General features: G+C 27.4%; 1 protein-coding gene across 2 annotated transcripts in view; it reads left to right on the top strand.

Moving 5' to 3' along the window:
* The window catches only part of LOC126846644 (uncharacterized), a 98,242-nt gene extending 76,182 nt beyond the window's left edge, over positions 1-22,060 (top strand). For both annotated transcript variants that reach the window (XM_050586338.1, XM_050586339.1), the window contains 4 exons: positions 13,876-14,042; positions 19,067-19,203; positions 19,275-19,451; positions 21,229-22,060. In XM_050586338.1, the coding sequence (XP_050442295.1) occupies positions 13,876-14,042; positions 19,067-19,203; positions 19,275-19,451; positions 21,229-21,344 (597 nt within the window). In that variant the 3' untranslated portion in view covers positions 21,345-22,060. The remainder of the gene's footprint in view (positions 1-13,875; positions 14,043-19,066; positions 19,204-19,274; positions 19,452-21,228) is intronic.
* Positions 22,061-23,379: the final 1,319 nt, after the last annotated feature.

Genomic DNA, 23,379 nt, shown 5'->3' with positions numbered 1-23,379 from the left:
AAACTCGTTCGTGCTTTTTTTTTTTTTTACTCGTAAAAATCGTCAACGACTACCACTTTCAAATTAGATTAAATGGCGTTCGCTTGTCGTGATATTTTTTTTTAACAGAGTTTGTGACGCACAAAGTTCTCGAAATTCGAGTAGACCAGGTCGCTGTTGGAAAGTTGTACTTATTCATTATGCAACCAACACGTTCAATTACGTTTGTTTGGCTTACAGGCGTCAATGCCAAAGTTCGTCTGACACGTTCGTTTTATTGTTTAACCTTAATAACCGTGCTTTTACGTCATTTCGTTATTTAATACCACTTTTAATATGATATCAATGGTTTTAAAAAATATATATATATATATAATTTTCTTCAAAGTTATAGTTAACCTTGCGTTTGAACGTTATTGTGACTATTATAAATACAAGTGAATAAAACGGACGCTAAACTATTTTAAACTTGACTAAAAGTAATAATAAAGCTGTTACAAAAGGTTGCAATTAATAAATAAATTGCAAAAGTAAACTTTTACTTTGTTTACGAACAACAAAAAGTCATTTTTAATGTTTTACAACATTTAGTTTTAATACTTTTGAAAATTATGTCACTTCTTAATTATGAAAAAAATAGTATTTTATTTCCACGATTATTGCAAAACAAAATATACTTAGGGTTAGGCGGTTAAGTTGGGTACATAAATGCAAAAGTGGGTTAAATTTTGTAATACATATACCTCTTATAATTAAAGGAATAAGTTAAAATTGAAAATTGAACATTTGCATTAGCTCGATTCGTTTACTTCAGTTAATTCTTACATCTAGGATATTTTTAAAATAATCAAATGCAATTGCTAATGATATTGTTAAAATATAATTTTAAAATATTATAAATTAATACAGACAGATCAAATTTAATTTACTTTATATATTTTTAAATGTTTAAAAATGCCTAATGGCCGGTTTCATGAATTTGCCTTTTTAAAGTGGTCACTAAGCCTGTAATTTTTATATTGTTAAATTAAAATACACTTTTAGGCTATACTGGTGAGAAATGCCATTAGCAACGCAATAATTTAAACTGTTTACTTTAGAAAAATGTTTTCAACATTTTCCATTTCTAATAATATAAAATATTGTTTTAAAGTCCGTCAGTCATTACACAGTTGTAGCGGAAAAACGCAGCGACTAGTTTTAAGTTGGTAGAATTTAGTTTTCAAATTATTAATCTACTTAACGAGTAAATGATTTTCTAAAAATAATTTAGAACCACAACTAAAAGATATTTTAAAGTAATATCATCAAAAAATTTGTTGTTAACTTTTCGGGTAATTTCTTTTTCTTCGAAAAATTTGAAAACGTTTTTTCATTTTATGTTTATGGCAATTATTTGGTAATAATATTCTTTGACATAATTTACTACAATGTTTCTACCATAATATTATTAATTATTAGGATTTAGCGTTAACATCAACCGATCAATATTACTATATCTGTATTATACTTAAGTTTTTGAAAAATTAGAATATCGCCACCAGGATTTGGTTTATTTTACCTTGAAAATAAGAAAATAATTTGATATTATCAAATATCAAAAAAAAAAGGGTGCTGTTGTTTTTTTTTTATTTAAACCTTACAAAAAAAAAATAAGATACAGTGAAGTGAGCGGATTTTGTCTTGAAAACTGTTTACTCCCACAGGAATAAGCGCTTAAGTGTTATAAAGGGCGTTGCAATGGATACTTATAGGAAATCACTTGACCGAGGTTATAAACAAATGTGTTTTCGCCTTATACATATTCGCCTAATATTGACTTGGGTAGTTTTTTTTGTTGGGTGTTAAAAATACCGTAAAAAATAAAAATTTATATATATTTGTATTTATATTGATAAATATACATGGCTTTTTTTAGCTTTCAAGCTATTTGTATTTTACATCTTGACTTCTATTTTATACCTTATTATATTTCGTAGTTTCAATTCATTTTATTTCGCTTATAATAAAATATTATTGTTTGAAACGGGTTTTCGCATAGATGATCGCCATAGAAAAAGAAAAGAAAATCAAGTTTTATTATACGTTAAAAATATATTGAACCATGCGAAAATATTTGTCAAAAACTACAGGTATTTTTAATTTGTATAATTAAAGCTAAATTGTGTGTATAAAAACAATTACTTTAGCTATTCAAAAGTGTTTCTAATGCTAAACAAAAATTATATTAGAAAATTGTTAAGTCTTATAATTTCCAAATAGGTTAAAATTGACAATTGCAGACATGCTGATGAAATTATCACTCCAATTAGGGTTAAATGTTTGTGTCTTATAAAACGGCACATTAATTAAGTAAAATTAGTGCACTAATGTAAAAATAACCAGAGTATAATAAATCATTTAAAATTACAAAGAACATCTAAACTGCCGAGCTCAGAGATTTTATTAAAATATCAATCCTTAATAATTTAAAATAATTGATTCGAATAAAAAAATTATATTAAAACATTTTTTATTTCCGATGAATTTTTATTAAATTGATTCATAAAAATATTGATTCAAATTATTTTAATTCTAATAATATTATCTAAAAAAAATTTGTTCAACTAATTAGTGTCGGTATGAAACCTTTTATGACCTCCTATTATAACGGTGAACATTTTACACAATTTAAATTTTGTTTACACATTTATCAAATTTAAATTATATTGATTGGCGATCGATTTAAATAGAAAACAAAATATGGTTTCTAGCAACCTGACCACTCTGACGTTTCATATATTTTGTATTTGTATTTAGTTTTTTTTTTAATCACATTCATATTTATTTAACCGTATTGTTATTTGTGTTAATGTGTTTTCTTTTCATTTTTCGTCGGTGTAGACATTAAAGAACAATTATATCGTCAAAAACATTTTGAGAATAAAAGATACTAGCCCAGTTGTTCAGAGCCATCCTTTTTAGAACGTTTCAATCACAATGTTGGACATTTGTATCGCTTTAATCAATATTATTTCTTTACATGTTTTTTTCTGCGTTAAAACAGTCTATTTTTTTTTTTGAAAAACAAGGAAGTTGTTGTGTAATAATAACATTTCAAATAAAAGTACAAGTCTTTAAAAAAAGTATTCAATTAATTGGATGTGTATAATAGCAGTAAAGTATTTTTCAGTTGGGTTTATGGATGGGCCTCTTAACAAAATACTGTACTATACTGTGGCATTTTTAAACGTTTCTGTAACTGTCTATTTTTAACTGTTCAAAAGTTATGGAAATAGCTAATTGAAATATTTATGTATTTTTTTTTAAACGAATAGTACCATAAACGCTGAAAAAAGTTTTTCGATTTCTGACTATTACGTGACAATGTGGTATTATTTTTTTTAAGAATTGCAAATTGTTTGCTGCAAACCCAATAGCTTCTTCTTTCACCATAGAAAATTGTGTCAACAAAACCATGTTATTATTATTATTACTAAGTTAATCTTAGATGTTTCCGATCGGGAAAACTTAGCGCGTGACAACACACATAACTTCCAACACCACAAGAAACGCAGCTAAAAATATAACTAATAAAATATCTTTTATTCGAATCATTTTTTTATTCCTTATTTTTAACTTTTGTTCGTTTTTTTAAATAGCTTTTTTTTTTATTAATAACAAGATTAAGATTTTAAATTTTGTTTCCTTTCTTTGGGAGTTCTCTTGGTAATAATCTTAACTTTGAAGCTAAAGTTTTTGTTATGGTTTGTATCTTTAACTTTTTAAATCACTGAACAGATTTACTCGATTATCTCATTGTGGAAGAGGAAAAGGGGGGGCGAGTTAAAATTGAAAAAGTTCACTCCTTCACGTTTTAAATTAGCTAAAACACATCAATAAAATGTACAAATACTTAATCTTTTACTTTTACTTGCTATAAATTCGTGAGAAACGGTCTGATCTAGTCAACATTTTAATTTTCTTATTTTAAAAAATTATCTAGATAATTTTTGACATGAACATGTGTTGTGGATGGCTGAGGGGTATGGCTAGTGATAGGGGAGACAGTGAATTAGCTAATCATAGACATGATCGTGTTTGTTTCCTTTATGGAAAAACTGATTTTGTTCTATCTAGACAATATATGCCGAACATCGATCCTGATCAATTACATAACCCTGTTTCTGGGCCATTTGAAGATAAGAGAGCTGGGGTGTGGAGTAAATTTTGTTTTTTCGACCCACATAATACTCAATATTATACATTTTTAATTTCTACTCGATAAATATTACAATAAACGCGAACACTCGGTATTGTCTGCGTGGTAGTTCAATTTCGGAAATCCACTTGTTGGGACAATACAAAGTTCAACGTATTTGAACAGCGTTCGGGTACTTTTACATAATAGGGTAACGTCAAACAGCGTTTGGAATCAGCCTGTCGTCGCAGCTATTCATAACTTACCTACACACGTGTGTTGCTCGCATCGGCTTGCCAGTTGTACGAATACTCTTTGCACAAACGCTTTTGTGTGTTGGATTGCGAGAGAACATTTAATTAGATACACTCCAACAACCTCCTGGGAAACAGGCGATTAAGTTTTATATGAAAACTCATTACACAATAACACAAGGCGGCGTACAAGTAAATAAATCCGTAATGAGAAATTGTATTTCAATTATTGTACGAATCACTTAAATAGATACATAGTTATGTATAATAACATATTATTATATAGATCGGGGCTTTGTCTTAAGTGTAGCCGCTGTTTATTATTAAGCAGTATAATAGGTGAATAGAATATAAACATCTTGTACATTTGAATTGTGGTTATAACTTATGGTTATTTATAATAAAATAATATTTAAAACACCCAGTCTGTCATTAGCGCTGAAGATGACAACATTGTTGCCGAAATACGTATACGCGGAGAGTGTATTATTATATGGTTAAGGGTGTTTTAAATATTATTTTATTATATTTTATTACATTTACGAAACATATAATAACTACATTTTTATTCGTAAGGTTTGATTAAAACATCTCAGATTCCAGTTTATCAACGAATTTTGTTTACAAAAATGTGTATACTTGAAATTATCTATGTAAAGTATGTGTTAAGGTATAAGTTTTTTCCAATATTAACTGTGAAACTCTGCACATACATTTTTTTGAACTTAGATATTTGTAAACATGAAAAGAAGGTATATATTATTGTACAATTTTTAATTTAGGTTTATAGAGGCATTTTTGAAAACAATTTTTACACTTTCTGTCTAACATTAAAACGGTTTGTGACATTTACATTTTTGATAACTAAAATAAAAAATTAAAATCATAACCTTTAATTTGGTATGCGATTTTAAAAGTATAAAAGTATTGGAAATAATCTGATACCAGATCTTTCGACTCGGAAAATAAAATGCCTTTATAAAATGTATCTATTGATGTTGACGTTGACGGTGATGTTGAAATTACGCTGAAGATGATGTTGAAGTTGACGTTGACGTTGATGTTGATGTTGAAATTACGCTAAATATGATGTTGAAGTTGAAGTTGATGTTGAAGTTGAAGTTGACGTTGATGTTGTTGATATTGAAGTTGATGTTGAAGTTGAAGTTGATGTTGAAATTACGCTGGAGTTGATGTTGAAGTTGAAGTTGAAGTTGATGCTGAAGTTGACGTTGATGTTGAAGTTGACGTTGATGTTGACGTTGAAGTTGATGTTGAAGTTGAAGTTGAAGTTGATGTTGAAGTTGACGTTGATGTTGACGTTGATGTTGATGTTCATGTTGATATTGATGTTGACGTTGACGTTGACGTTGATGATGTTGTAAAAAAAATTACAAACGAAAAATCTGATTTTTTTTTTTTTAATTATATAAAACTAATATTATGGAGACTATACTCTTGATTTTACAATGAAAATATTTTTGAAGTAAAACTTTTTTACGGGGGTAACTAAAAAAAACATGTAAGTATAGGACAAGGCTGACTGGCCTCAAATCGTTGGAATGAAGGCGAAGGAAAAGAAGGTAGTTGAAAACTACAAACTCCTTTAGCAATCTTAGCTACTATAATTTATTATAGCGTTTTATTAAACTAAAAATTACCTCTTGCCCCTTCAAACAAAAAGTATATTTGACTATTTTATTTTGCTATTATTTTACTATGCCGGTGAAGGTATACAGTTAAGTTAGAATTATCTGTATTGAAAAATATTTCCTTTACAATAATTATCCGTTTGTACGGAACTATATTGGCACACCATGTATAATATAATAAAATATATAATATAATACAATATATGTATTATGTATATTGTATAGACGTTACGCCCTGACAAACTCAGAATATCACAAACGACGACTGCGACTAATGATGTTTTGAGTTTTGGCACTAATGGCTTTTCATTCGAAACTCATTGGTATATAAATACAATATTATATAACAGTTATTCGAAAAACACCTTTTTTATTGTAAAAGAACAAAGAAATCTAAAATAAATTTTACGCAAAATGCTCTCGAAAGGTAAAAAATACAATAAACATATAGCAATTTGTTTATTGGTTTTTTTTTTCAAATATTGGTTCTCAGATCAATATTCTACTACACTAAATATCAGTGATAGTTAATAAAACACCTTACAATTTACAAATAAATGCTTTGATGCGTGTCTTATGATTGATAAAATATATACTTATAGCTTAAGTTTACTTCTTGCTATAATTAAAAATAAACAAGATTTAACTCTGTATTTGTATATAATCTGAGTAGGAGTACTTGAATAATTGTATGTTATTTTTTCATTTGTTAACTTACTAAACACATTGGTTATTAAATTCCAAAATATACATTAAAAAACATACATTATTGTAAAATCAGTACAGACCTCATTGATTGTAATATAATAAACAAAAGTGTATTTTGAAAACAAGTGATCGCCAAATTTTAATCTTCATAACTTTTGAGACTTATAAGTAGCAGATGAAATATTTTTAAAACAAATTACGCAAAAGTTTAAATTTAACCGAATTGATTATCATAATTATAATGGATACGGTATTAATGAATATTTTCTATTTTAATGTTTTTTGTATTTATTTTATGTTTTACATCAAAAAGCCGGTTTGCTTAAATCAACATAATTGTCAGTGGTGAAGTTCGCATACAGACTCGCATAAAACCACTCGACGATTCCATATTTTATGCGGTTTGAACGATAAAAGATCTACACGCACTTACCTATTCATTATATTTTTACATATCATGTTTATTTCACATATTAAAATATGTAATGTATGCTTTTGGACTAAAAAATGTAGCTTTGAAATTTGAATACACTGGCAACAATGTATTATTCCAGTATTTTGGAACCTGGTTTATGATAAGTACTGACAAACATTCCACTCTCTTTTATTTTTTTTTACTTTAATAAAATCAATAAAAGAGACACGTCCTCGCACAAAAATTGCAATAATATTATAGAAATATTTAGTAAAAAAAAAAACCGCAACTGTTTAAATAAAAATTTTAAATTAATTATTTTTAAATTACGACATGAACAAAATATATTATACGTATCGAACCTCGAAAAAACATTTAAAAGTAACTATATTTTCAAATATTTTTTTTTTCCTTTGTTTAAACTTCTTGGTAGTGTACTTTGTTCTTTTCGAGATTGTTATTTATAAGAGAATGTTTTAAAAATGACAATTCTGAACTAATTAATAAATTGTATATATTTAAAGAAAACTCTTAAAAAAATTAACTCGGGTTAGAACTTCAAAGACAGGCTAAATGTAATCTAATAAAGCGAAATTAATTTATGCTAATTCTATAATTTTATTAAATACTATTAAACAAGAATTTCATTTGTTTCTCATTGCAAAAACTCCTTAGTAATTCCGATTACCATTGATAATTAACTCGCTTTAATTTTATTTACTTTTTTAATCAAACTGGTAAAATAACCAAAAGAAAAACTTTAAATTCAAAATGTTTTATTCGAGTATAATTAGTGGGAACTTATAAAAAATAATGGCTAAATATTGAAATACACACATTATTAAAGCGACAGAGTTAGTCAGTAAAACTTATCAGGAAAATAAGTATAAAATCAGAATATATATTGTCATAATTTAATGTATTATATTGTTTTATGTCACAATCCGCCATTAAGAATCCATTGATTGTATTTATTCAAGTACGTTGACAGATTCTAATGAATTTATACCAGATTTTGGTACCTTAGCACACCACCACGATGTTGTCTAAATAAAGAAAACAGATTGTAAATCATCGGAATGGTAACAGTTATGATTAATTATAAAAATTATTTTTTATAAGCGCATACAGTAGTTCAAAGAAAATTAAAAACTGAAGTAAATAAGTAGTTTTAAAGCAAAAAGGAAATAATGAAAACTTTGACGAGACATCTTATATAATCAAATAGTAATTTTTAATATTGAAAATATTAAATATGAAAATGTTTGTTTGCCATTAGTTAGAGTTTTTTAAACTATTATTAAAAACATTCTGTAATTTAGTTTTTGCAGAAAATCGTTTAGAAAATAGTAATTTTTTAACACAATATATTATAATTAGTTGATCATATTTTTAAAAACTTTTTTTTATAAAAAAAAATATTATTAACGCGAATGCGTGAACTCAACTAAAATATAGCTTGGAATAAATATTGTCAAAAATAGAATATTAAAAGCTAATTTCAGTTTTTTTTTTAAATACAAAACTTTGATGTCTTAAGTTAAGTATTGAAAGCGATGAAAAAATGCGGTAGACAACTTTTTCTAATACAAATAACAATACTAACAATGTTTATAAACTTTATAAAAAAAAAATCCAATAAAAACAAATTATTTTCAATATATTTTTATTTTGAGATATTGCCTTAAGAATCTTTCAGAAGCATTTTGTTTTAAATTATTATGAAAAGGTTGTAATCAATATTTCTTGAGCAGTCAACTAAAGATTGACACTAAAAACAGTGTTCAAAACGTCAGTTAAAAAAAAAACTCGAAACTTTTATATAAATGTGTTTTACAATAAAACGAGCACCATTCGTTAAAAACCATGAATAATCTATTATTCATTTTTATTAATATTATTTGTCAAAATTAAAATTATTCCAAAGTATTTAGAGCAGTTATCGTGATGGGGAGTGGTGCAAGCTGCAGATAAGAATTTCGCTACTTTCTATCTTATTTCCTTCACTTTATTTCAACAAGTTTTTAATTGGAAAAACTAAATTATTAAACGCTGGTTATCTAGACATAAGTCGGTATATTCGATACAAAATAAGTAACCTTTGGAATTGTGGTTAGTGAAATGTTAAAAAATTATAATTATTATAAAATTGTTGATTGCAATTACATAGCTTTAGAAATATATACAAAAGTTATATTTTCGTATTAAAAAAATTAACTAAAACATAATATATAGAATCATTTTTATTTGTCATTGTGTTTTTATTTGTATAGCGATAGTGTAGCCATTTCATATATTAATTAGTGATGTGGTCGGTAATTTAAAAAATAAGAGCATCTACCTTTGTAAGTCGAATTAATTAAAACTAAATTTACTATGTACGTTTTACTTATTATCTACACCCACTAGTGACAGATAAAGTTTAAAAAAACTTTTAACTTTTGTACAACGAAATATTTAATTTGAACCTTAAATAGTTTATAAGTTTAGCTTTCATTTTAATTATGTAGTAAAAAAAATAATAAACTGACAATTACTTGAACAGTTTTAATCTTAGATAAAACTTACGTCTAATAAATTGTTATATCTTATTGATATAACATTTAATTAAAATACATCTGAACGAGACTTCGAATTATTTTAACATCAAATGCCATATGAAAATTATTTTAATAATATAGTTTTTTAAACTTCCAAGATAATTGACTGTTTTTATTCCTTTTTTTACGGTTTAATCCTTTTTTTACATAAAAACTAAAACCTATATTTTAATTTTGAACTTTTAAATTAACTAATGTTACTAACCGTAATAACTAAACAGATATGATTAACAGCCATAGCCCATAACCATAACTAAATAGGTTTTTACAACACTTTACATTATAATATTGTTTTAACTATTGGTAGTAATGTTAAACATGGCACGTATAACATGGTCTCTAGAGATGTATTTTTAAGAGCAGATAAAGATAATTTAATTTTTTCTATTCAATTAATTGCAGTATTAATTACAATACAACCTTACATTATCGTGTAACCCATAAATCCTTTGTTTTTAATCTCGTACGTCGACAAACTCAATTTATTCTTTCAGTAGGTATTGCGAAAAGAATTGCTTTTAAGCAACGGTTTTGGTCTTATATTTTGAGTTAATTATTTTTATACTAAAATTGCATTAATATTTTAATGTTGAATTATGTAACTCTTTTTGGAAATCCGGGTTTTATTAAAACCCCATCCCTAAGCTTGCTAAAGGTTAAGATAACGTAGGAATTGTTTTTCAAAAACTACAAGACCGGATTTAATTTAGCATTACTTTGCTTGGCAAGCAAGCCTGCACTATAATTATTCATTATTGGGATTCTTTTATATAATATACATAATTAATGGAAAAGAAATAAGAGTTCCCGGTTCTAAAAAATATTTAAGTACGTTTAAGTACAAATATAAAAATTAAAGAACCAAAGGTCGTTTACACCTCCGTGTACAATAAATGAAAATGCTAGGTTTTCAAAAAAAACCTTTTTGTAATTTAAAATATTTTTCATTCATTGTATTATTATAAGAAAACATCTCGGTAATGGCTGTGTGGTTAATGATTAATAGATGTCGTGAACGTTCGTACAAAGCCCTACTGAGTTATTTTTATTGACAAGAAGAGGTTTACCGACACGGTTGGAGCATTCAACTACTCGAAAATAATGAGCAAAAACGTTTGCAGAAAAAATGTAATTACCAAGCTACAATAATTATAGGCATCGAGACATCATAGTACATAAAATCCGAGTATTTTCTTTCACCCATATCGTTCTCAAGAACTATTTGCCATACAACATCTCTCGGGACAGTCTCTCTTACACATTTTTATAAATATTATAAAGAAAATATTTTTAAAAAAAACTTTTTTTGCGGTGAAGTAGAAAATATTGCCAACTTTACAACGTCACGGTTGTCTTAAGTCTATGGACCCTGGTTGAACTAATAGTTCCCTGAAATACTTACAGAATTACAAAGGATTAAAAAGGAAGCAAAATGTGAAGGAAGTAGATCTTCTCGGATTACAAAGTTTTAACCAAATTAGGCATAGACTTGTTCTGCTTCTTCGCCATGGGTATACACTCCGTCAGCTTTGAAGCGCATATTTGAGGACTTTCTTTTTGAAGTGTTGTCTTCGAAGCTATTCGATGTCAAAGCCTTTTGTCAGACACTAAAAATTGTAATTGTATACTTAACGGATTTTTATCTTTCTTTATCTCCTATCCGATAGGTTCGCATTTTGTGTTTTTGGTTGTTCAAACTTCAAATACCATTTCTCAAAGCTAGTGTAGCTTACAACACTCAAGGTTTCTTATCTTTTTTCCGCTTATTTCTGAGTATTCGTTTCTCTCACATTTCCAATTTGTATTTTCAAAGTTAGTTTTTACCCAAAGTTCTCGTTGAGATTGTATTGAATGAAACCCTCTAGAGAGACAGATTGACGGGTGACCCACACTCGTTAACGCCCATAAAACTAGCTGAACATAAATAAATTAGTTCCTGAGTCGTGCCAGTTTACAATCTAGGTACTAAACTTAAATGTACTGTTCTTCCATCATAATGTTTTCTAAATAATATAATTCATTTGAGCCAATTAACCGATTTCACTCAGTGTGTAAAATTCTTTTGTCATTTTTCATGAAACCCGGATCCGTTTAATGTCGTATTTTGAATGTTTTACCACATAAACCGTGAATAGTAAATTTAAAAATTCGTTGACCAAAGATATTATTTAGATAATTATATTTCGAGTCTAATAACTATTATTGATAAGATATGGTTCATCATATTATATTGAAAACGATGTTAGTTTGAGTAAACGTTTTAGTTTTTAAGATGTAACAAAATCAATAAAAATAATCTGGAATCAAAACAGTTCGGCCAAAAAATTATTTTGCCGTTTCAACGCTTTTGCAAAATATTGACATTACTGTTGGGCTATTAGAACAACTCATGCTTAAGCAATTGTTGTTTTTAGAAATGTTTTTCAATGGAAAGTTCTCATATTCTTCCATTTGAGTTTAATGGATTCTTCTTTACGCTATACAATATGAACTACACAAAATTACGTAGAAAAATATTTCACTAACTTTTGGAAATCAAATTTCTTGATTTCTATGCAATCATTCCCTTTTACTATCTATCTATATACACATTTTGCACCCCACTGTTAAGCCAATCAAAGCGATTATGTTCGTTCGTTGAAAGTTATTGGACTTGAACTGATTTGTTTAAAATACTAAATAAAAAAATCCAATTGTAAAGGATTATTTCATAAAAATATGATCATTATTAATGCTACTTGAGTTATCCCAAATAGGAAACACTGTGATCGACGGTTGTGCGAACAGTCATAAATCTTGTTAAATAATCGTACCGGCATCTTTGTCGTTGATTGTGCTAACCGTTTAAAAGGCTCGAAATCATCTTTATAAGTTATTATATCTTATTGAGTCTTGAAAAAACACTTGTATAAAAAGTCAAGAGCAATTTAAAAATGATATAAAAACCCAAGTTTAAGAGCAAGGCGAAAAAGATAAACTAATAAAATTTCCTTATAATATTTTAATGGAAATTAATTATCTTTTCGAATAATTATTAAATTATGATATGTTGTTAGTAAACTATCGGATTATAGTATTACACATTTCAACGTGTTAAAGCTCCTTCGTTAAACCATTTTCACTCTAATTCTTAATTGAATGTGATTATTACGGCAGTAATGCAGATGTAGAGGGAAGACCTAACGCCCAGTCCGTTCATTTATTTCATTTAAGTTTGTAAGTTGAAGTCCACAGCGTTTATATTATTAAGCTGCCGGCGAACATCATGTATATAATTCATGAATCGTCAAATTAAACTGCGAAACTTATAAACTTTCATAGAAGTTGTAATGTTCGCCAGAACAGTGGAATTTCACAGCTGCTGAATAAAGTCGAATAATCGAATATGCAGCTGCGACAAAGTATAATATGTACAATTTGAGATACATAGTTAACGCAAAAAATATGGCGTTATCCATATAAGATAAGGAATAAAAGGGAAAATTTCAGTTATAAGATAATTTGACCTTTGGTAAAAATATTAGGTCTCGATGTATATGTTTTTTTTTCTAATACTTCTAAATCGTCTTTGAAAAATGTTGATTTATTGAACATAAAATTCAAAAATGTAATTTATATATTGTATTTTTTAACAATCTTAATGCATTTAGTTTATTTTTTTGAATAAATATTAGCATAAAAAAAAAAACCAAAAGATTTTTTTATAAACAATCATGTATTAAAATGAATTTCACGTTTTTTTAGTAAAAACAAATAAATAAATATTACATGCATTATAATTTATTTTAAAAAAAATTAATGTTCGATTATTTTTATGAGTTTCTATGTTATATGTTGTTTATTTTATTTTTGTACACAACACCATACATTAAATGGAAGATATTTTTAAGGCAATTTTAATATCTTTTTACACTTTTTTTTAGAGAATTTTTAAAACAATTTTAGGTCATACAGTTCTAAGCCCCAAATTGATAAATATTTTTGAATCCCATTATAATGTTTAAAATATTATGATTTAAACTACAATGATTATACTGTTATAATCCAATTGAATATACCATGTTCTTTTTATGATATTTTTACGTAGTTGGTGGTTGAAATCAACAGTCAAGTGGCTCAGTTTAGAGAATTGCTCGTGCACATCGGTACGTCCAAGGATTCACCGGAAACGAGAGAAAAGATCCGGAAATTACGAAGAGGATGCGTAGACACGTGTAAACACACCAGTCAATTACTTATACCTCAGCTGAAGGGGTACGTACACCGATCAATATAGTTTAATATATTTCAATAAATATCTGTTTTTAACATTTCGTCAAAATCAATATGATATTACACGATAATGAAATACAAAAAAAATTTAAAAGCCAATGTAGTGCGGTCAGAGCATAGTAGAGATTGTCGAGAGAGGTCTATAGGAATTATTATAACTGAAAGTGATAAAATCCCTTTCAAATAAACGCTTCGGTGCGAATTTGTAGAGAGCAAAAATACAAAAATCGATGAAAACATTTTAAAAGACATAATATGCTTCAAATTATATTTTAAGTGTTAGGGAGGATATGGTACATATAAAGGGTACAAAAAAAAAAACGATTTTGTTTGTCCATAAAAATTTGTTTCTCATACATCGTAACACGTATTTTCAAATATCTATACTATACACTGTTACATAGTACAACTGATGTTTGTTTTGTTCGCCTACGTTTATTGGTTGTACTATGTCTAAAGAATAATCCATATAAATTTGGAACTAACTCGACTACTATTAAAAAGTTATAGCACGCCGTCATTTTTCAGTTCATAATAATACTTTTGGACGAACTCGAATAGCACAAATCAATTAAAAGTCGTATCTATTGAATAGACCAACTATACTAGACTAATAAGGACTTTAAAAAAAAAACAAATGTATTACTTTTATTTTTATAAAGAAAACAAAAATGTTGTATGTGTTTTTATTTAATTGTATAATAATTAGATTAGGGTTTAAAAATTCCATAAAAAGAAAATCAGTGAAATACTTAAAACATTTTATTTTTATCGAAAAAATAAGTTACTTTTAATAGTCGGTCTGTGAAAACGTTTTCAATATTATACATTAACCAAGATATTAATAAGGAAGAATTGCTTGTTTCCTAAATCAACATATTATTATAATAAAACATTTAATATTTCACGATACCGTGGAATATTTCTGACATCATACACCAAAAAAATACATAATTATTTTACTAATACGTACTAATTCGCATCGAAGGTAAAATTTTCAATTATTGATTACAAATTCTCATTAGCATTTGCCTCATTTGTTTACAATTACATCACTTGACCCGTTGTAAATAAATACATACAACTTGAAACTTGTAGGTGCAGTAAGAAGTTGGATTTAAAATGCTTATAGGTGAAACCTATGTGATATCAACACAACGAATCACACTAATATTTCAAAATTTACCTTAAGCCTAAATATGAGACTAATATTACATTTTTTTTTTCATTATTTACACACAATAATAACTACCATAACTCGAAAACCCAACAAATTTGCATTCACACTTTTCTAGTATTTTAAACGGTGTTCACGGTTCATAACATTGTAAGTTTGAGGAATCATTTGATGAGAAATAAGTCGATTATTCAATAAAAACGTGCAATGAAAACGATACGATGTAGCTCGAGTATAAATTACAACAAGAGAAAGAATTACAAGAATTTAGTGTTTTAATAATAATTAATGACGTTTCAGTGATTGTATATTCTGTCGTTTGATTGGTTGGATGTTTTATTGACGTTGGTGATACTTAGGTCGATAGCTTAAAAGGCATCGCTCGTTTTAGTTATGCAAATTTAACCTTAAGCGGAAACAAAATAGGTCGAACAAAATTGGAATAAAGAATGTAATATCGTCGAATAAAGTATTACTCGCAATACAAGAAACAGTGTACTAAAGTAAATATTTTAAACGTAAGAACCACACCAAATTTTAAATAGGTACCAAAATTCAAAGCAATTTTATATATATATATATATATATATTTGTTTTATTAACTAATCAAAAATTCTTAAAAAAAACATTCTTACTTGAAATTTATTGATGAAGTCAAGGTTTTAGTTGTATTATCTACTTTAAATAATTTATACAAATATAAAAATAAATTCACATTAACTATTCTTATTATAATAAAATAACAATTAATTAGTAATTGATATAATAGCCAGGTATTGGCAAGTTCAAAACTAGCACAACTGAAAACTGCAAAAAAAAAAATAATATCAAGACGTATAATTTACTAACTTGAAAATATAACCATACTTTTACTCATTTAGGGATTTGTAAATTTAACTTTCAGTCGAAGCACAAAATATATTTATATTTATCTCAGATATGATTATCTATAACCTAAACATGGCCATGGTGTAAAACTATCTTTATCATATTATATGTCCAAAAATAAAGTTAATTAGTAAAAAAAATGGCCAAAACCAAATAAGTCCATAGACAACGTTATTATTATTACTATTATTAGAATAATAGAATAAGTACAATACAAAATTAACAAATATTGTACATTTTTCCCGTAGCCTAATTAATAATTAATATAATAATAGTTATCTATAAGAGTATTTTTACGTCATCTCTTAGGTAAATTATGAATACACTGTTGAAAATTTAAAAATAAACTTAAATAAATTCACTTTTTTACTGGGCAATCAATAATATTTTTACCGCGGACATTTCGGTAGAATACAAATCAAGTTTTATGGCTTAACGTTAGGCGATTGATTTTTCGTTTTTCATTTTTAATTTGTTGGAGAAATGAAGTGCTAAGTCAAATATTAACAATAAAGTTGAAAACGTTTTGCTATAACTATAACTCATTTTATCAAAAATACCTTTTTTTTTTTAAGACTGAAATTTGTCCACTAATGCTCAAACTCTTCAAGTTCAGTAAATAACCTAATACTTTTGCAATAGTGTTGTTCAGAATTATGCGGTCAACGCTGTTTGCAGTTTACACTATATTTGACCAAACCGTTTTGTTGATTGTAATCTCGCAATCGTAAAGGCAAAAGCCATAAAGTAACATGTAGAAACGATTAAATGTCAGTGATGGGCCCTTACTAATGGCGGGTTTCCGCAAAACGAAATCCATTGGGTAAAACGATTTTCCATCTCTTTGCGCTATCCCGAGTCCTTTTAAAAGATTATTACCATCGAGGTACATTAACACATGTCTTCAAGGTTACGCCGACGAATTAATCGGTCTCGGTTTCGATTTTTTGTTTTTTAAAGCTAGTTATTTTTTTCAACGGACGGACACAGACGAGCTAGTGTCTTAACATTTTTAAATCGGTCAATTTTTGAGTAAACACATTTTTTTTTACGCACTTACATAAAGACACGATTTTAAAAACCAAAATGGATTAAGATTCTTTATTATCAACAGTATCCATTTTTGTTTGTTTTATTATTTTTTAATTACAAAATACACACATTAAATCATTAGTATACAATTTTTATAAAGGAAATGATAATCTAGGACGAAGAAAAAAATTGTATCCATGTGGGAAACTTTTAAGGTTTATGAAATTTTCAAACACTTAGTCTCGAAAACGACAATTTTGGTCTTAATGTGTTTTGCATGAACAGGTCGATATTATGATATCCTATAAAGTTCAAACGTGGGCATAATGCTTTCGACGAAAACACATTTGCATTTGACTTTTTTACCCTTCTTTTCAATGTGCACTCGAGTAATGTGTTTCATTGAGCCACCAATTCAAGATTTTCCTAGAAGCAGAATAAAAATAGTCGGTGTAGACAAATCGATTTAAGCGCACACAGCCATGCAATATGCTACAAGTCAAGTGAACACTACTTTTTATGGTCGTTCAAACGCGATGCATGATTTTGTCACTTTCATAGAAGTTAGTTGACAAATTTGGAATAAACATTATTTTGTATATTATTATGCAAGTGTATAACATTTACAAAATATAGTAAAAGAGTCTATCCACGAATTCATATCGAAATTTGTTCGACATTTTTAACGCTATACTGCCTTTTTTATGGTATATTACTTTTTTTTTTATTAATCGTCATTTCTTTCCTCAACTTTTACAAGTCAACTGCCAAAGCTCTAAGCTGATCTTAATAAATTTACTTTTTTGTGATATAAAACAAACTTTTAAAAAAATGTTGATGGATCTTTTTTATTTTGTTTTTTTACGATTATTGTAATTAATTTTTAACGACAAACGATTGAGACAAATCATAATTATTAACACAAAAGTTAATCAAGATGCACGTTTAATCCGTTTTCCACGTTTTAACAGATTTCCGAAAACCCCTTTGTATCTTTCAAAAATATTTTGGTTGTTTTCAGGAAGTTTTTGATGTTTATTATTATTAGACGTTATCTCGTTCAGTTTATCTGGATGAACGTTCTTGGGTAAATCGGTGGGATTTTCATTAAAACGGTTTTTAAATAATTTGTTGACAAAAAAATTATTATTGTCATTGCTTGTCAATCTTCCTATCGTTGGTGTTCTCTTGTCGGCGAGACTTTTTCCATGTACCGTTGTATCTAAGTCTGTTAATAACAATTAAAAAATTATATTTTGCAATTGTAAATCATTACGTTTACTTTATAATAGTCAACATGAATTTCATAAAATTGTATAATGATTGCGATTTGTATATTATATTTTAGATTATATAAAAAAAATATCATAAAGCGTTTCAAGACAAGTGCTAAAAATATAGTGTTTAATGAAAAGGACATTGGGAAACTGAAAACTAAACAATTTAAAAATCGCTTTACAAGTTCGTTTAACTTCCCTTGTAGTTAATAATAATTTTGATTAGGGGTTGATTTTAAGATATAAGTATTTTGTTATTATTACCATAAACTGAATTACTGTTTTTACAGTTAAAAATAAAAAAATAATTAAGGTAGCAACTAACTTACGTGTAACGGTTCTTATGGGTTGGCTTTTCATGAAATAAATATGTAATATCAAAATAAATAGGTATAAGTTTATCATTTTATCACAGACAGAACGAGCGAACAATTAATAGCGAAATAACTGTACCGTAAATACAAAATAAATATTGTTTAGATGGTCAGTGTTTAAATTTCCAACAAAAAAAAACGCTTTTGTTGCTATGTTTACCTACACGACATATTTATTTTTACATTGTGCCATAATCCTATACAATTAATAATATTATACGGTGATGTGTTTAATTATGGTTTTTGTTTCATTGACAGATCAAATTTAGAAGTGGCTCTTATAGACCATCCAGAGTTGGCTCTTCTATTTTATTTGTGCCAAATGATGTTAAGAGAATTGAGCAAATGTAGTCGTCTAGTGCAACTTATTCCAATGGACATGACTGGATATTTCGGTAAATATATCATTTTATTTTCGTTAATGATAATAATTATTTACATAATTTTGTAACGGAATATTTTATAGAAAATCGAGCTGGCCCGTCAAACATCGGCAACGTTATCAGTCAAATACTTCTATGCAAGCAAATAGCACCAGATTTCAACCAAGAAGAAGTCTGTAGCATAGCTAAGGACAGTCAAGACTTAGCTAAACTCATACAAGACATGCAAGAATTTCTCCCCCAACAAGATACAGCTGCTGGTAAAAAATTATTATGATTCCACATATCGCCATATTTTTGTTTATCACATGTCTCCGTCTCTACTTTGGTTTACCACCACCTCAAACAACACTTCATAGTTTACTTCTATCATGTTCTTAATATCTCAATCACACCAAGGTGACTCACCCTGTATGTATCTTGTAAATTGACTAAAGGAAACAAGTAAAATATATTAATAATGTTACAATAAATAACAACTGGATATTGACTTGTAGTCAATATAATATGAATTATAGAAGTTTTTAATTTAAATAGTCCACGGTCGTTTCTCTGACGCAAGTTCTTGTTTAAAAAATGTATATTGTATCCCACTGTTATATTTCTTCTGTATTACTCCCGAAATGGAAAGACGTAAGGTTATGAAATATGATTTCTAATATAGACAAACGCCACATGTTTAATTTATAGAACTCCTTTTGTTTTTATACGGTAACCGTTCAGAAATATTTTTGAAGTCCGTGTATACGTGCGTGAAGTACAAAATATCGACAAATGATTGGATATTTTATTTCCCGTTTTCGGGATCTACTAGGTACCTGTTAAAAATATAATATTTTAAACTGCATACAACTATTAACACAAACTAACAGGATCAAGTTGTTATTACTGTATATGAATAGTTTATCAATGTTACATATAGTGGCTTTTAAGAAAATTTATGTAAGTATTGAGGAAACCACAAGTGGAGAGAAGCTTGTTTTATGCGACAATAAGCGGATAACAAACAGCGACTAAAAGTTAATGTCTATATAAGACTGCCGCGAGACCTACAATATTGCAGGAGTTTGAACTTTATAGACATGAACTTGAACAAAATAATGTGTTGCATAAAACTAAAATGTTATGTATTCTATTTACTTATAGTAGTTCGACAATAATCCGTTACAACTGTACATTTATTTGGTCCTTCGATCGGATAAATTAAATTGCGATTTCCGCACTAGTAAATTATTCAACGATGTCGACGTCCAAGATGAATTCCTCAGTTTCAAGCTCAGACCGAATTCCGTTTATTGCGCGACCACACACTTGAATGTATTTCCGTGTTCAATCTATCGTAACAAGAGCGAAATCGGTTAATACTGTACACAAGCCATATAATGTCTACACAAGCAAAACACAAACACTATATAGACACCATTGTTGCTGAACTTAGTGAGAAATTTCTCTCGCAAATCTTCGATCGATCCGAACTCCGAATCAACCGAGTTTGACGTTCCAAACCCAATACAGACTCCAAGACCTATTTTAATCATTACATTTTTCTCTGTAAACTTTGATCGGTTAACCATAAAATATCGAACTCTCTCTCTTAATGTTATTTCGTTTGTCTTCGATAATTTTAGTAATAAAACTTCCAATATGAAATTGCTCGATTTCATTCGTGAAAATTCCAACAAAAAAATAGTATTGAATGTCTCCAGTATTCGCTGTAGTTTCGTGATTTGACCAGGCTATATCGTCGTATGTCCATAAAACGTTTGACAGACAAATTACTTTATTGCACGAAACGCGCGTTGTCATGACACTGTGACAGTGTCAAAGGCTTCTATCGTAACGTCGCAGCTACTCACTTTTTTTTGCATTTAAGACCATGCATACATTGGCGTTGGTCTGTCGAAATCATAACCCAGCTTCATTGATTTTATATTGTTTGACCACTCTTTTTGGCCTCACGACATTATGAAATCTTAAAAAATTATTGCAGAAACGTGAAATTTAATAAAATAAAAAAATTAATCAATTTTTTTTTAGAAAAAAATGCAGCTCTAGAACCCGAAAACAGCAAGTGGAAAAGAAAAGGAAGACGGAACTCGATCTACACCAACGTCAGTTCTTGCTGCTGTTTTTGTAAACCAACTTACATTTGATGTCCTACGTTGGTTTCTTAAAAAGATAATATACGTATAACTATAATTATATTCCCAAGTGCTCAAAATCAAAGTTCGTTTACACGAAATTACCTTACCCTGCTTGCACAAATTGCCATTGATATTAGTTATATTATTATCTACTAAATTATTATTCTTAAAAACAAATAAACAGTTTCATTTTTTTAATATCGTAGTATTTTCCAATGAAAAGTAATATTTAAACCATTTATTTATAATTTAAATAAGCCATAGAGTTTGTCCATATGGTAATAATATTCATAATCAACTCATTTCATAGAGCGATTATTTAAAAATAAAATAAACAAAAAAGTGATCAGTTAGTAGACAATAATTAAAAGTCATATAAATTTAAAACGATATTGTCATTATAAATTTTAGAACACCAAGACTGTTAAAACTATGAATTTTAATATTTTTATTAGGTAATTCTTATAAATAGTGCCTACGTCACGTCAATATTGTGTTAATGAATGAGAACACAGTATACAATATAAAACCAATATTAATATAAACAAACTGTAAAAATGTACACCTATAGGATTTTCCACTTTTATTTTTACTTCCAATTATTAATAGTTCCATTTTAATTCTATTTCAAAAATCAGTGGACAAATATTTATCTAATAATATGTTGTATTTTGTAAGAAAATGCATAAAATTAATGAAATTTTACTGAGACTAGAATTTAGGATTCCCATGAATTATAATAAATTATAATGTAAACAAATTATAATTATAACGTATTTTATTGTATTTGTCTTCATTTCTTAAGTGAAAATAATATTAAAATCTATAATAACTTCGGAAAAAGGAACATTCGCATTATAATTTTCCCTTTATCGTCTTCATTCAAATAACTATATCAGTTAAGCTCAAAAGAATTATCTAAGCTTTTTTTTACGTATAAATGAATTACTCTTAACGGTTTGTACATTGTACGAAAATGGTCACAAAACATTTGTTTTGAAGAACACACTTCTTTAAAACTGTTGTTATTTAATTTTTAATGGATTAACTACAGTAATTATTGTAGAACTAATATTTAATGTGCGTTTGTAAAATTTAATTTGTAGTTAGCTTTTAGCGTTAATTTGAATACAGTTAGTAATTATATTATATTTTAATTGTAATTAAGATGATAATATTATAAAAAGTGTAATATCAAAAATACGTTCGCTCAGAACATTTGTACTTAAGTTTACTCAACAGTAATTTGTTCATGTAAAACAAAGTAATTTAGGATTTTAAATTTTCAAAAAAATGTCTTACCCAAGTGGTAAAAAAAAAAAAAAGATTTTATTAAAATGACTTTATATAAAATAATTAATAAACTTAGACTATAAGTTTATGATATAGACACTATAATATCACCTATAGTCGTTCTGATGTTTAATTAAACAATACATATTTTAGATTAAACTAAGTACAGCACTAAAAATAATTTTTTTTTATGTTTTGTGAAAATCCGTAAGTTTTAGTTTGAATTCTGCTGTACTAAAATATTATGTGAAATACAGTAATCGCGGCATTTTGTTGTTAAAATCAATTGTACATACACTTGAGATTTAAATGAGATTATAAATCTTGGAATTTGGACGTGGTTCTTGTAATCTTACTACGGATTTGTAACGTTGTTCTAATAGAAATTGCATTGTTGCCTAATTGCAGGAAAATGGACGTATACACTTTGTATATAGTTTGGTTTTAATTAACACAATTTTTTTCCACAGCGTACTAATAACTACTATTATTCTTTCTGTATTCATTGCTCTAAAATATTCCATTAGAATAATAAAATGATTTTAATAAATAATTTCATTCCATACGGTGTATACAAAGGTCAACGCTTTTATTTGTTTAATTATAATAGCTTACCAAGAACCTACAACCTTTTTTTCATCATGACTTTGTCTTGTATATTTTGTATATATATATACGTATTCATATTATATTATTATTATTGATCAAAAACAATATACAATATATTATTTTTGATCAATAATAATAACGG

This window comes from Adelges cooleyi, unplaced genomic scaffold (genome assembly GCF_023614345.1).
Source record: "Adelges cooleyi isolate 19-005CV unplaced genomic scaffold, UGA_ACOO_1.1 ACOO_flye_CR_arks_rails_tigmint_CR_PRNA_9, whole genome shotgun sequence".
Taxonomy (NCBI): Eukaryota; Metazoa; Arthropoda; class Insecta; order Hemiptera; family Adelgidae; genus Adelges; species Adelges cooleyi.
Note: the sequence above shows the minus strand (reverse complement) of the source record. Positions and strands in the feature narration are given on the sequence as shown.